The following is a 16,562-nucleotide window of genomic DNA, read 5'->3' as shown; positions in this document are numbered from 1 at the left end:
GCAACCTGACTGACAGTTGTAAATCTTCTAGTAGCTGTGCCAAGAATATGTGAAGTGTATTAACAGTAGCATTATGAGCAGAACACATGGGTATGCAGTATGAACAATATAGACAGATATGTGCAGTTTAATAACAGTAACATTTTAAGAGTAGTGTGGGTGTGTGTGGTTGACCCTGTCAAAGCAGCCCCATGGACGTGGTTATAATAATTAATTTAATATAACATATTACGCTATATAATTACAATATGACATGATAAAAGAAGTGGCTAAAATCGACTTTAAAATAGCCTACTTTAGGATTGTAATCGTTTGAGTAGCCTATCTGCAGTTCTAGTAATTTTAGTTAGTTAGTTTAGTTTATTTTGAACATGTTTATGTATATATCCATTAGATTTAAATATTTGGCTAGTACACACACACACACACACACACACACACACACACACACACACACATAATACAATCAAACATAACAGATAAATAAATGCATGTAGGCTACAGCACAATCTTCCAAAATTATTAGAAATGATTCAAATATAGGCACATATGCAAATAATTGTTTCCCTTCTTTTTCGTTTCCTTCTACATCAAACAGAATAATAACCCATCCAAAAAAAACTTCTTAGTATGAGCCCAGGAACCATATAATAATGTCCCCTCGAGTCATTTTCGTATCCATTCAATATTGCATGACCATATAATATCCAATATATAAAGAATTGTGAGCTAGGTGTAAAATCATGTAGTTTTGGCTAATAAATCACGGTCACAAACACTTGAACAAAACCGTTTTTCTTTATTTCACGTTATGTAGGCATTTTGTACATATGGCTTCCGAACGGGATCACATTCATCTTCAAGCGTAGATGTGTAAATAAATAAAGACGTTAACCGCGATAGACATTGAGATGTTTTTTTCTTCTTCCATTGCCTGTATAATTTCCTGATAATTAATTTCCCCATCCCCCGTAGGTGTAGTAGTAGATAAATAATTTAAAGTTCGTGGATAAATGTTACTTCATATGTATTCACTTGCCACATATCGAATTATTTCCAATTACTCAAAAACGTTGTTTAAATATTTTGTCGCGTTGCTTTTATGGACTCTATCTATGCCATGGGCTGACTAGACAGTAAAAGACTGCCTGCGAGACTGTGCGAGCTTCTCCTCCTGTCTATACGGTAATGTCTCTATTGTGCGACATAAAGTCGCGTGGTTATGACGCAATTGTTAGCCTATTTTTACAAGAATGGCTTCTACGGGGCCATAAGACACTACCCGATCCGTATCGTAACCCTAGACAGTAAAAGACCGTAACTGAAGCCCCTTAACTGACTTTTATTTATCCTTTGTCATTTTATTGATTGTTTATTTATTTTATTATAACTTTAATTTATTTTCTTCTCCCTAAAGTTGTGTTATTCTACGTACTCCGTTTCATGTTAACACTCATATATTTGTCAATTCTGTTTAAGCCAGTTATTGTTGTCAATTTTACATACAGATGTGTATGTAGTCTCCTCTACAGAAGTAATATTGTAATATATTGTAATATTTACAATATTACTACATGTAATATTTCATTTTGTAAAGGTTTGTTCTACTTATTGCAGCATACTTTAACAAATGTCTGCACTCAAGAAAAAACACAGAAACACTCAGAATAACTATTTATTTATTAATAAATGAATTAATCCATACCTACCTCCATCCATCTATCATCCATCCCTCCATCCATCCATCTATCTATCTACCCCTCCATCTATATCCCTCCCTCCCTCCATCTCTCCTCCCTTCCCTCCATCCCTCCTCCCTTCCCTCCATCATCCCTCCTCCCTTCCCTCCATCATCCCTCCATCCCTCCTCCCTTCCCTCCATCATCCCTCCTCCCATCCCTCCTCCCTTCCCTCCATCCCTCCTCCCTTCCCTCCATCATCCCTCCATCCCTCCTCCCTTCCCTCCATCATCCCTCCTCCCATCCCTCCATCATCCCTCCTCCCATCCCTCCTCCCTTCCCTCCATCATCCCTCCATCCCTCCTCCCTTCCCTCCATCATCCCTCCATCCCTCCTCCCTTCCCTCCATCCCTCCCTCCTCCCTTCCCTCCATCCCTCCCTCCTCCCTTCCCTCCATCATCCCTCCTCCCTCCCTAAGACACTCGCTCTCTCACAAGCTCTCTCGCTCGCTCTCTCTCTCTCACACACACACACACACACTTCCTCAATCCATCACACCCTCTCACTCGCTCTCACACACGCTCTCGCTCTCCATCCCTCACACACACACACACACACACACACACACACACACACACACACACACACACACACACACACACACACACACACACACACACACACACACTCTCGCTCTCGCTCTCGCTCTCCCTCCCTCATGCACACGCTCTCCATCCCTCCCTCACACACAGACACGCTCTCACTCTCACACGCTCTCTCACTCTCACACGCTCTCTCACACTCTCGTTCTCACACATTCTCTCAAACGCTCTCACTCTCACACGCTCTTACACTCTCACACGCTCTTGCACACTCATGAACAAACAAACATGGCATTGACCTTCAGGCCTTGTTCATCAGCACAGGATGATAAAAATGTTTCCATGTCATCTAGACACTGGAATAAAAACAAAAAGTCATCTTTTGCGTCAGGAAGTTCCTCCAGGACCTCCCTGAGGGCATTTTTTTGTTGACTTGCGCTCATCTGCAGAAAAGAAGGCTCTGTCACCTTCCCACAGAATAAGTCTCCATGACTGCGTACCCAGTCCCGCGCTGTAAGGTCTCTTACAATGATTGGCTGTAAATATATATAATGGCACAAAATAATTAATCTATTCATCTAGCATGCATGCAACTGCTTGATATATGACCAATAAAATAATTTACCTCATCAGTGTCCTCTTCAACTTCAACTCTTGCTAAGCGACAGTTTGGTGGTGGTGGATTTTGACACCCTAAAGACAGGCTCAAGGTTTCCCTGAAGGAGTTGGGATGCTTCCTTTGTCCAAAATGCAAATCTTTGTCCATGACTTTGGAAAATATGTAAATGTAGGAACTCTATTTGTATAAAACCTTTTTATTGTCACTTTTCTAACAGTGGCTAAATACAGCCAAGATACTGAAATTTTATATGTAGAATCTGTCATACCCTTCTAGGCAAAACCTCTCCATCAGCTGAATGCACCACCACTGGCGAATCAATGGCACCTCCTCCTAAAAACACACACAAAAATAAAAAATAAATATTTGATACATATGAGTTTGATGGGATACTTGTGTGAAAATCCAGCTTACCTCTGTGAATATTAATGGACAGGAAGTACAGGTACTGAGAGCATACTGTGAAATACAAATAACACTGTAAGACTTTGATTTTTATTATCTAACACCTCTGACAAATTAATTATTCTTACCATCAGCATGTAAACAGCACAGGAATTCTCTGAACACTTTTGAACAGAAACCTCTAAAAGGGAAAGTCCATCCAAAGTAATTTTAAAAACAACTGCTAGCTTGTTTAAACATTTATACATGCATACTTAAATTAGCTTTACACAATTCTATCCTTTAAAATATACCCCAAGGTCTCTTCCTGTTTTTTCAGTCCCGGATCCTGGGTCAATGGAGCTTTCAATGTGCCTGGCATTCCAAAGAAAACACAAAATACATATGTAATTAAATGATCAGTTATGTATGGTGATAACGAGGCTTTATGAATTTGAAGCCTGAGAACGAGGATCTTATGTGAACTTGAATCCTGAGAACGAGGCTTTTATGTGAACGAAGCCTGAGAAAGTGGCTCCCTTTGGAAATTGTAACCAACCTAAATATGGTTCTGTAACTCTCATCTCCAAAACCATCAGGACGAAGAGAATCAAGGAAAAGTATCTCCCTTTTAGCTACCAACATAACCTGAAATGGGTATTTTGTTAATATCCATGAAAATAGAACGCACTTAACCCTACCTTGTGAATTAAAATGTTACAGCTAGAAAGATTATAGAAAAAAAACTCAACACAGAGCAGATAGTGATGCCACCAGAATAAAAATTATTTTAGACGAATATGCTTAACATTCTGGTAACATAAGACGTTTGGCATTAAAACAACATTATATAGTAGTTTAATGTAGTACTTATACAAAAACTCTGCAAACATAATTTTTTTCCTCACACAATTTTTATTTTGGGTGAACTATCCACGATACATATATTGTCACTATCGTATTGTTGCATGATTTTTGTATTACGATATATTGTGGCACGATATATTGTTACACAACAAAATTGAACTAAGGCCTAATCCTGGATTAGTCTAAACCTTGTCATAGTTACCTTTGATGATAAAATTCGCAGACGGCCGTTTCACTTTCCGACGCTCTGCGTGATTGCCAGGCATTTCTCCTTTTAAGAGAAATACTTGAACTTTCACATAAAATGCAAAAGAATCCATGTTTTTTTCGCACATGCAGCACAGTACAGTACAAATTGTGACAGTAAACGGATCGAGTAGCGACAGTGACGATGTCGTAAAAACATTGATGATGACAGGAAGTGGCAGAAAAACTTCGTTCTCGCACATGCGCAGTACAGATCGTGTTTCCGGTACGGATCGAGTAGCGACAATGCTAACAGCAGGTGATAGCCAGCTACAATGGCGGCCCCCGGAGGCAGCTTCAACTTCCGGCTGATTGATTACCCCCTTGGTTTGACATCAGATTTGCGCTTCTGATTGGCCAACGTGGCTTTAGGGTTAAGGTTTATATCACCGCCTGCTGGCGTGGCATGCTCTTGACCGCGCTTGATTGCGTGTTTTTACGTTTTCATGTAGACGGAGACCGAGCATGTGTGGACGGGATTTTTTTTAAAAACGCTGTAGGAAAAACTCCGGTTATAAAAATACCCGTGTCCGTGTGGACATGGCCTTAATGCCACTTCAATTAAACTAACTTAATTATCTAATTACACACCTGGAAAATCCTTCCAATCCGTTCGGCGCGCATATCTTCCAGCCTCAAAGAAACTCATTTGTTGTCTTTAAACACAACGTATGCCATTGTCAAAGATTTAGTGTTAGAAGAAGAGTTAACACTTAGATGTTATTTAGTTTAATGTTTCTGTCGACGATAAGTGAAACACTGGCCGCCAGTCGAAGTTGGGGGTGGATGGGGGATGGGTTCCTTAAAGGAACATGATTCCTTGGTAGTTGCAACTAATAGGGGTAGATTGTTAAATGTTAACACTTTTTGCCAAAATATTGAACAATTAAGACCAGTTAATCTGTACAGCAGTACAAATAATAATAATAAAATTCACTTAGTAAGTGTTTAACACACACATTTACTCTTCTTCAGTTATTAATTGTGGTGTCATATGCAGTTATAACCTCCATCAGTGCATTGACACATGTGATTTGACAGCATCTGATACATTAATCTACTGTGGGTTCAGTTGATGCGTTTCAACTGTCCCTCTGATCACTCCACACATTTAAACAAAATTAATTTTGAGCAAATATTAAATAACAATTAAAGTTCAGTTTTAGTCATAAAATGTCTGCAAGCAATTCAATAATGAATGGAGGTGGTGACATGAAATTTTTACCTTTATTTGATATCATCAGATTAGAGAACCACGTCCTTTAAAATGTCTACAATCAAAGAGCATGTTACTGTTTCAAATGTCCCTCTGTTCTACCCAAAAGAAATATCACTCTCTATATATAAAATGTGAATGTATATACCATCTTCACACTTTTTAGCCCCCCCCCCCCCCCCCCCAAAAAGGCAATTTTCCAAAAAAAGGTCATTTAAAGAAGTCAACAAAATGCTTAGGTTTCCTTTAACATATCAAATTAATCACTGGAGGTGCAACAATACACTTAGCAGATGGGCCAAATAGGTTATAGTTACAATTAGGAACTTAGACTTCTTACAATGTCAATTAGCTTTCTAATGGCATGTTTGAAATGGTCAGGCTGGAAATTAACAGCACTTTCAAATAACAAACAAATGTTTGGATAGTGCAAGGAAAATTCCCTCTGAGCTGCTTCCTGGTCTTCGAGATGTAAAAAAGGATTCCTGCCAATGGATGACTCCCGTGTCAATGAAGAACCAACTTCACTGTCATAACAGTTTGCGGCATCCACTGCATCAGGCAAAACATCAGGAGAGACTTTCTTCGGGCATCCACCATGGGCCAGATGATCAGGAACTCCATTCCCTACAAGGAAATTGAGATTTTAGGGCTTCAAGTCGAGCCTTCATTTCCTATTATGAAGTAGCACAGCAGACAAAAATCCTGTCAACAAATGATCAATTAAGGTGAAGAGGCTGGGTTTAACGAAAAAGCAACTGCTTCAGAATTACCTGGAATACTGTGTGCATTCCAGGAATGCACAACTCGTTCAAGTCCAATTTGAGCCACTTGACACGTCAGAGTAGACACACAGTATTGTGTGAGGTTATCCTGCATATCAATCTCCTCCTGGTCTACTAACTGGATGAGTGCCCCTTTCAGCGGATAGTTTACTCTGTTGTTGACTTCTGGCCATATTCTTTCAATAATGTGATTCTGTTTTATAAATGAAAAGAAAAACAAGACAGCTAAGTTTGTTGATACAAACTATGAAAGTTTTATAGCAAAGACAGACAGTCATTAAGAGAGATAGACATCAAAAGTTTCTAGGGGGTTCAGTATGGTATGGAGCATGTCAGTTTCTACAGAGATGTAATCTGGTTAGTTAGTGCATAAGTTTGCAGAATTGTATAGTTTCAAAGACTTCAAAGATGCATAAAAATATTCATACACCTCTTGGGGTGTCCAATACTGTTCCTGGCAGGTTTGCTTTCCTGTAAATTTCCCACTCACCCTCTAACAAACCTTCCTGGAAACTTTTGTGAAGGAGAACCAATCATTCATGTTTCTCATAATTTATGCATTATAATGATTTCCTGATTTCAAATTGTAAAAATGTAAGCGCCTTAATGGAGAACTCCGGCCAATTTTAACATTGAGCTCATTTTTTTGTACATTTGGAGTGCTGTCAGTACAGACAAAAACGACAAAAATCGATGTTGCCTACACCATGTTATCCTCTTTTTAAAATTTGCACCCTGTTGACTTAAATGGGGCAAGTTCTAAACCTGCTTTTAGCCTCTTAACATCCTTGATGTGTCATTACAAGTGCACAGCCATGTGAGTGGTGTTATTAAGAGTGAACACGGTCAATCTGACTGCAGTAGATGTGAAAGATATGAATAAAAGTTCCAATGTTACCAATGATCGCGCGTGCAATCGACTACTGTGGACTTAATCATTAAGTCCACTTAATCATCGACTACTTCCTTAAAACAGGATGTAAATACAGGTATGCGAGCTGGCTGAATTAACATCAATTTTATTCATATTTTCACATCTACTACAGTCAGATTCACCGTGTTCTGAATAAAATCACTCACATGGCTGTGCACTTGTAATGACACATCAAGGATGTTAAGAGGCTAAAAGCAGGTTTAATACTTGCACCATTTTAGTCAACAGGGTGCACATTTTAAAAAGTGGGATAACACAGTGTAGGCAACACCGATTTTTGTCGTTGTTCTCTGTACTGACAGCACTCCAAATGTACACTCCAATGACATATAGCATTCTCATTCTGCTAAAATAACTTGAATAAAGTTTAGTTCATTTTGCCTAACCTACAGGGTCAGTAAAGTATCCTAATCTTCATATCAGCTTCCAGTGATCCTGAAGTATCACTGTATTTGACGGTACCATGATGGTAGTTAAACAAACTCAGGGTTACGGGATTAGTTTTGAGTTGACAAAACCAAACAATCCAACCAGGCTTTGTTGGTGCCATTACGTTGTTCATCAACTTTCTCTTTCAAGACATGCTTTGATCCTGAGTTTAGGAGTGACATCAGTGCAAGCTACTATGGCAATGAACACTGCTAAAAGCCAAACCACTTTCATGATGCCTAAAACCCAGGGTTGGCAAACTAAAGTGAAACATATATGGCTAGCCAACTAAACCGGCTTCATGGTATAGGCTCCTGTATTGTAGTACACAACAATACTAAGTGCAGTTAACAAAATAAAACATTTTAATAGATTATGTTAAAAGGACACTGTAGTTTATGTTGCCCTACAATGTTTATGAATTAAGACTCACGTTTGTTGACGGTGTTTGGCAATATGGCTGCTTCTCTCTGTTGTTTCTAAGGTGTGCAAGTTTCTCTTGCATAAAAAGTGTTAAATAAAACTCCTTCCCATGATCCACCCTGACCTGGTCCCACATTCCATATTCGATCACTGCACTTCTGCAAGAAACAAGAAGTACATCTTATAGCTAAAAGCACTGAAGGTAAAAAATGCTGTTTAGCCAGTCAAGTTATTGTCTCTCAGCTCGACAGTATAATGTTTTTTTGCTTAACACAAATGTATTCATAGCAGTGTTCTAAAATGAGGGAAAGTCCTCACTATTAAAAAAAAGGTAAATTCATGTTCCAGTTATACCCAATGTTGACATTTTCCAGGTTACATAAACATTACATAAACTATTAAGAACACCTCCAATACAATTTTATTTTTACATTAAAATGTATGCTATTACTGTTATATTAATCAAAACCATATATAAATCTCAAGAATTGATGCTCGAAAATTAAAGGTGGAATTTATCGAATGGATTATTTTCACATACACTTTTTTCTTTGCCTCCTCTGAGAAAACACACACATGGTGAATTAGTTAATGCTTGTTGAAACAACCAATTCATTTTTGGACTCTTTCTCCTCAAGTTGAAGCCAAGTTCACTATTGCACCCAAAAACATGTAGCCACATGTAGTGGTTCATACTCATGGCGGTTAGTGTTATGATTAGGATTATTCACACATTTCTCATAGCTGTATGGAATTAATTTGGAACTACACAACTAAAGTCCCCCCCCCCCCCCCCCAACACAAAAAAAACAAGATCAAAAATGTGAAGTTACCTGTAAATATTTTGATATATTGTCAGGTTGTTTTTCACTGGCATAGTGCAATGTGCGACAATCTTTCTGGAGTATCCATCCACAGCTGCCACGTGGGTCACCCCAAACATTACCATCTTCTCATTTTGGTCCATATGTAATTTGTGACCCATGTATTCTGCAGTGTATGGTATTGGATTAAAGTTCCTAGATCCCTGTATAAAAAAAAGGGGGAGTAATAAATGTTTAGAATATTTAGATTGTTTTAACATAATAGCAAAACACTGGGGAAAACAACACTACCTACTAAATAGTTATTTAATAATATTTTTTTTACTAATTATTAATTAATTTCTAATACAGAAATCTACATGACATCGCATTGTTACTGTAGCCTGGAAACCTCCAAGTGTGCAGAGTTTATAACTCCAGTGGGTAAAAACTTTCAAGTTAGGAATGTACTTTCTATTTAAGGAGCAGTAGTCCCACACATTTAAAGCTGACCCTCTATATCTAGCTGGCTCGGCCAGGGGAGCGTTTCCCATACAATGATGCAACTCGCTTCTTAACTACCATAGTATAATTCATCATTGAAGAAATCAACTACTAGATAGTCACGATTGTTTCCCGAAATCATATTGGCGCAAATTGGTTTGAGATCAAATTAGTCCCCAGATGCCATGTTTGTAATTTATTGCAATAATTCTCATTTTCTCAGTTATTTTGATTCATTTCCAGATTCAATAGCTTGTTCTTACAAAGTAGAGTACGTGCTAACTCTTCAAAAACTGCTTTTTCCTTGACAAACTAACCATAAAATACTCCCAAGACTAAAATGCATGTTTGAGCTGAAATTGCATTGATATATCTTCAAATGTCAGTGCCATTTTGTCTCAAGAGGCACACAGTAATGTTTTTTTGGGCAGGTTTATAAAAGCTACTTAAATGTCCTAATTGAACTACGGCCTAATCCTGGCTTAAACAAAGCCATGTCTGTGAATCCAGTCCTTAAAAGAAATAACATTTGTATATTTTTGATCAAATAAAAGACATAGATTGTACTGAATGTTATCTTATTTGGCTCAAGATAAGGATTTGAGCCAGTGTCATGCAAACAAGAAACTCTTAACCTAATTTGTTTCAGTATGAGCAACTATATTCTGGTTTTAAATTCAATTTCCTTGAAAAGAGACTATTTTCTGTATATGTGCAAGACTTAAAGTACCACATGCGTACTCTGATGTGTGATACACTTAAAGTGTAAACTAGTGTGTTTATCATAATGTCAATAAATCAAACAAATGCCAGTTTACAACTTCCAGAAGCACAATTAACTGTTTTTTCAGCTAAATAATAACTGGAGACTGCTGACTCCAGTGAAAGATATTAAAAAGTGAATAATTTCCATGGGTCTCATCTTGGCATCCAGTTTGAATCAAGTCTCTTCTGAATTGTTTATGACGTCACGTGATCACAAAAAACTAGGGTCCTAGAAATGTGGTCCTGAAACTGCAGCCTGGTATTGCAGTAATACAGTAATTGAAGTGAACAACTTTTAACCTTTATAACACGAACATAGTTTAATTAAAGACAAACACTTCCAAAATTTAACAACATAATCCATAATTTCTTTACCAATACCTACATGATATCGAGCCATGTGATAGGGCTGATTGATTGTTCGCAGCATACATCCCACGCGGACTTCGGATGCTTTGATACCTTTTGAAGCCAGGTATCCCTTCATCATTTTTCTGCCATATGTTGGCCCAGTCTGTTGTGGGGGGGGAAAAAACTTCCAAACTGAGTAGCCTACACGAGATCATTTTAACCATAAAACAGAGTTTTGACACTTTTTATTTAAATATTATGTTTTATAATATACAAATACGCATAACACTTTACATTTAATTGCTATGTGTGAACTGACCTACCTCGATAACTGCTTTTGCAACTTCCACCTCAAGCTGGGAATCTTGCAGACGCTCTCTCTGTATGCCATGTTCAGGACAAAATCGACGTATGCTCACCTTTGAAGCACCCTTTGACACTCCACATTCAAATTTTAAAAAAATTGATATGTAGGCCTACTCATCCGAGCATTCCCTTATTATCATGCTTTCTATCGTGTTTTTATAGGGAAATAATGTAGACTCCATACAGACTAGACAGTAAAAGTTAGATACAGACAGGCTGCAGAAGACCGCCAAACTGAAGAGCAGACTAATGAATATTCATGTTCTTCTAATGCTTTTTCTAACTGTACGGTGCGTGTAGCGCGCCTCCCCCCGACAACGCCTAAAATTGCGTTTAGGACAAAAATATGATTCAACAACACAAACTCTGTTTTTAGGCTACTCTGTAAATTTATTTTCCTTTCAAGTGCTATAGCCTACAAATTAGCCTGCTTTTTGCCATGGCTTGTCATACTGCCCAGAATAAACAATCTTTCGGTAGTTTTTGTGAAGACGAGCAGTTCCAGTTTAGGCTTAACCTCTTCCACTCTAAGGCATATTTTGGAATTCCGCCTGAATTTAACACACCCAAGTTTAAATATTCACCCTAGACACAAACAGTGTAGGAAATTTAAAAAGCTAGTGTCATTGTACAGAAAACCCTTCAAATTTACTAAATCAGATTGCAAAACTTAAAAAATAGCATGGTATGCTTTTAAAATATTACGATAAACATAAAAAAAGGCCTTTTTTTTTAGAATCCTGTCTTTGTGTGATTCAGGTACTGTTTGCTCTGGGGACCTGCTGATTATATTGTTTGACTCCACTAGGTGGCAGTATCCACCAGAAAAAAAGATTTTTTCTGTATCACATTCTGAGCAAGAGTTATTCAAATATAACCGAAGGGAGGCAAAGTGTCATTTTTAGTGTATATACGTGTCCTTTAGAATTTTCTAATACTCAAATGCAAATTTTTTTTTTTTGAATAATATTACCCCAAAAATCCTACTTTTAATACATACTAAAGCACTTTACTTAATTATCAATTGATTTTATTAATTTTCATCCAGGTTTAATCTTTGTATCTGAGAAATGCAAAATGGCATAAAGGAATGAGACCAAGTAACATTGTTTGTGTTTTGTGAATAAAAGCACAACAAATTTATTCTCCTTTTAGGAGACACACAAACACTTAAAAAACAGTCTTGTAGATTTTATGTGGTCTAAAACAAACCACTTGTACAAATTGAAACAAATAAAAATGATAAACTATAGAAATATGAAAGTAGCATATAAGTAACAATAAATATGCAAAATTGCAGATTGTGAAATACTGCAACATGAAGTGACATAAACAAAATAACATCATAAAAAGCTATGAAAACATTTGATACTCATTCAAAACAAGAATTATTGGTAAACTAATAACTAATTAATTAACTCATTACATAACACAAACTAAAGTTGTTGTATATCAATACGCCTCCATCATCCATCAGACCCGTGTTAACACCAGACAGTTTTGTGTTTTTTTTACAAAGGAGCTCGATATAGCAGTGCTCATTTCTGAAGTGTGTGTCCCTCAATATGCCACCTCCTGAAGCAGTTTCGTCCTGGCACAGAGCACAAAGGCACCTGACATTTTGTGCAGTACATAGGCGTTTTTACCTGTTTTCCAGCCAGGATGCACAAGGCACATCTTCTTCTTGCAGCTGTTCCGTCTGCTCCAAAAAATTCTGGAAAGCATTGCTCATCTTCCACATTTCCAGAAGTGGCAGCATTTGCCAACTCACACACAAGTGCCTCTCTGAAAGCCTTTTGGGTGAGTGGGGTCTTGCCCTGTTCTTTTGCCAGCTGTTGGTGGAAAATAAAACTATTCACCACGCCAATGTCCAGGAAATGGTAAAAAAATGTTTTGTACCATTTAGTCGTCTTATGCAAGACATTGTAGTAGCCGATAAGGGCATCAGAAAGATCCACACCTCCCATGTTCTTGTTGTAGTCTTTGACTGTGTCAGGAATTGGAATTTGCCGTGTACACCACCCACCTGTGGGATTCCTTGAACGCCTGGTGACCTTCTCACCGCTATATGCCTTGTGCATACTGGAGCACATTACGACCTCCCTTGTGTCCATCCATTTGACAAACAGCAGCTTACCATCTCTGAGCCATCGGATCGTTCCTCTTTCTGCCTTTTTGCTGAGGTCATTTTCTCTGGTTTTGGGAAAACCTTGACGGTTCGGACGTATGGTTCCACAGGCCAGTGTTTTTTTTTCAGCAAATCCATAAAAAGGGTTGGACTAGTGTAGAAATTATCTACATAAACCTGATAGCCTTGGCCTAATAATGGAGTATTCAGCAGATGCATGACAGAATCATATCTAAGGCCTTTGCTTTTGACTAGTGAATCTTTACCTTCGTACACAAAGAAGTTCCAAGTGTACCCACGTGTTGAGTCGGCAAGGACAAAGAGTTTGAAGCCCCACTTAGTAGGCTTGTCCTTCATGTACTGCTTGAAGCCTACACGTGCTTTGGAAGCCACCATCCTTTCATCCACTGACACTCGTCGACCTGGTTGAAAGTATGTCATGCATGATGTCAGTATGTCAGAGTAAAGTGGCTTGATTTTGAATAGTTTGTCATAATCTGGGGTTCCTCTTTTCCGCCAATTTTGCAGATCCTCTTCTAGATTGCACAGATGGAGATTCCATGAGATGGCCTGAAATCTGCATCTGGACATCACTGACTGTGGGTACGGAAAATTGTAGATAGGTTTCCTAGCCCAGGAATCAGCATAGGTCTTCACCTTCACAAGACCCATGTAGAGAACCAGAGAGATGTATGCAAGGAACTCAGAAACGGTCAGAGGCACCCAGTGGAATTTCTTTCCTGCCGAAGATCTCATTGCACCATAGCTATTTGTATTTTTAACAATGTTCTCTAAAACAGAGTTCGTAAAAAAGAGCTGGAACAGTTGCAGCGGTGAATACGACCTGTCCATAGCCAGCTGTGGTCCTGGAATTCTCTTCGGTTGGAAAGGTGGCAGAACAGGATCTACATCCTCCACATTTAGATCATTCCACTTTAGTGCCTCGTCTGGATATTTCATCCCCTGTATAGAAGACTTTCCTCTGGTCTTCCTCCTGAAAATCTGAGCCCTCTCAGGTGCCTCATATTCCTCATCAGAATCTGCACTGTATCACAAAGAAATAAGCAGTTTTGTAAACATTTGGTTGTTTTCACTGTAATAATAACATGCATTTCAAAATAATTTCAAAATGCTTATTTACTCGAACAGAATCATTTTATACTTCAAAATTAATTTAGTGAACAATACAATATAAATGTATTGTGCTTTTCACAATACACATTGTTTCAAAAGTGGCTTTCGTAAATTCATCAAGTTATTAGAAAAAGCAAAGTAAAACTTATAACCACTATAGCACATGAAAACACAATTCAAATTATTATTTTTATACATACTCATCAAAATCTGGGTCACCAAACACAACACTGGCAGATCTCTTGGTCTCCTGTGCTCTCCTCTGCTGTCGCACAGCATGTTGATGTTGTGAAAGAAGGGTGGGTGTGGGGATCTCAGGCCCATCTATGTTTGCTAGTTCAGATGCATCTTGGCTGTAACACAAAGTAAATTTATATATATATATATATATATATATATATATATATATATATATATATATATATATATATATATATGCACATACATACACACATACATATATGTATGTATCAAAACAGATTTAGTAAAAAAAAAATGCTAAATCAAGTTTCCAAATATTCTGTCAAGTTATAATTAACGTTAGCTGGCTCAATTACTGTACTTTTCAATTTCAAAATAAAAATATAAATGGTAAAATACTTAACAGCATTGTAAATGCAAAATTATATGAACTTACCCGTCAAACGCAGGGTCTTCTCCCTCAAGAAAAGCGGCTTCCACTTCAGAGTCAAAACTAGCATCGCTAAAGTTACACGATGCACCGTCACTTTCTCTTTCAAGCTCTTCTAATATTGCTTCGACGCAAGAGAACAGCTTATTAGCTGGTTTTCCCTCTCCAGATGCCATTTTTTAATCAAAACGCTCGAAAAATACAAAAATATCCACAAATTTCCTGTCAGTCGTCTTCGTCACTTGTCATTCACTTGTTACTGTCTACTCGCCTATCATCAACAACGTCGTGATACAACATACATTCATAAAAACCGGTCGTGATCCCGCCCACCTACTCCACTGATTCGTTGGCTGATTCAGCATGTGACTGGACTAGATACATGATTGACATGTGATTGGAAAGCTGTCAACCTCAGCTTTCAACATGTGCCTGATATGTATATCATCGTCATGATTAGAGGACGCTTGCACGTTTTGATGATGATGTGTAGATCGCGTGTTTCTCCGGTCGAGTGCTTTTTGTGTTCTCGACATCCGCGACAGAACAGTGGATTATTTACCAAGAGGAGCTAACAGAAAAGTACAAATGGGCTCATTTGAAAGAAAACATCCTAAGGTAAAAGATGATATAGAGTTTGTGGCTGATTTTAGCTTAGAGCACCTGTAATCGAAGTAGAAATGAGACGTTTGTCTTTGTTTTTTCACTGAAATCATATTTTACTGCCCGATTCTTTTGGAGATAATGTGAACTATGATGTTAAAACAATAAAACAAACTACACAGTCACATTTCTTAGAATGAGAGCTTTCTTTTGATGTATGATTTTCCTGTTTTGTGAAATACGTAAAATATACATATTCATATTTACATTTCTGCATAGCCATTTTGGGGGAGGAGCGATTTTGTGACGATTGTTTTTTAAAGCTTTATATTAATTATTTGTGTTCCATATACACACATACAATTATATTCTGTGTAAAGATGAGATTTTAAGATTTAAAATGATACTATATATGGGGTGATAGTATCTCCAGAAACATAAAAAAAAAAAGTTTAAATATAATGACGTAGCTCTTTTGCCCGCCCACGGGCGATCAGAGTGGAACAGGTTTTAAAGGTTTCAGTTCTGTTTTAGGCTATTGTAGTTTGTTGCATGGTTGCATGTACCTAAATTTATATAGACCATCTATCTATCTATCTATCTATCTATCTATCTATCTATCTATCTATCTATCTATCTATCTATCTATCTATCTAGCTCATGATCTATCTATCTTCACGTTAATGCGTCTCTATAGCATGCATTGTGTATTATCGTGTAATTTATACGCGAAAATTAGTTTTTACGTGTATTTGATACGCAGTTCATTTGCGTGTAATGCACGCACCCCACACTAATACCCAAACGGTGCGGGATGCATTTCATTGTTTAAACTTGATTTTTTAAATAGATAATTTCTTGAATTTTCTAAAAAACGACATTTAGGCTACTTGTATCTTTAAAGTTTTTAGGAGGAAAAAGCTCAGTATAATAGAATAAGCAAAAAAGACTTCACATATTAAAAGAAATATAACACAAAACACAAGGTTAGATGCCAAATGCACCCTCCGACTTTTTGCCCCTTTATTAAAAATTTGAAATATTCACAAATTAATATAGGAAATAAAAATAGATTTTTACTGGTTTTCTAAGG

General features: G+C 37.5%; 2 protein-coding genes across 3 annotated transcripts in view; one reads left to right on the top strand and one right to left on the bottom strand.

Annotated features, from left to right (window-relative positions):
- Window positions 1-5,605: 5,605 nt before the first annotated feature.
- On the bottom strand, window positions 5,606-11,216 carry LOC143712032 (uncharacterized). The gene is made up of 6 exons (XM_077204257.1): window positions 10,931-11,216; window positions 10,642-10,770; window positions 9,018-9,211; window positions 8,195-8,342; window positions 6,387-6,591; window positions 5,606-6,240 (listed from the first exon to the last, which is right to left on the bottom strand). Exons 2-6 carry the CDS (start codon window positions 10,744-10,746, stop codon window positions 5,933-5,935), a joined length of 960 nt encoding a protein of 319 aa, XP_077060372.1. The 5' UTR covers window positions 10,747-10,770; window positions 10,931-11,216; the 3' UTR covers window positions 5,606-5,932.
- A 4,026-nt stretch (window positions 11,217-15,242) lies between these two features.
- pank4 (pantothenate kinase 4 (inactive)) overlaps window positions 15,243-16,562 on the top strand; it is a 153,494-nt gene continuing 152,174 nt past the window's right edge. The window contains exon 1 of one of the 2 annotated variants that reach the window (XM_077202809.1): window positions 15,243-15,484. The gene's annotated coding sequence lies outside the window, so the exon portion shown is untranslated. The remainder of the gene's footprint in view (window positions 15,485-16,562) is intronic. The other variant, XM_077202810.1, reaches the window with a different exon arrangement.

This window comes from Siphateles boraxobius, unplaced genomic scaffold (genome assembly GCF_051911475.1).
Source record: "Siphateles boraxobius isolate OS27281-9 unplaced genomic scaffold, OSU_SipBor_1 5, whole genome shotgun sequence".
NCBI classification, from domain to species: Eukaryota; Metazoa; Chordata; class Actinopteri; order Cypriniformes; family Leuciscidae; genus Siphateles; species Siphateles boraxobius.
This window is presented reverse-complemented; position numbering and strand designations above follow the sequence as displayed.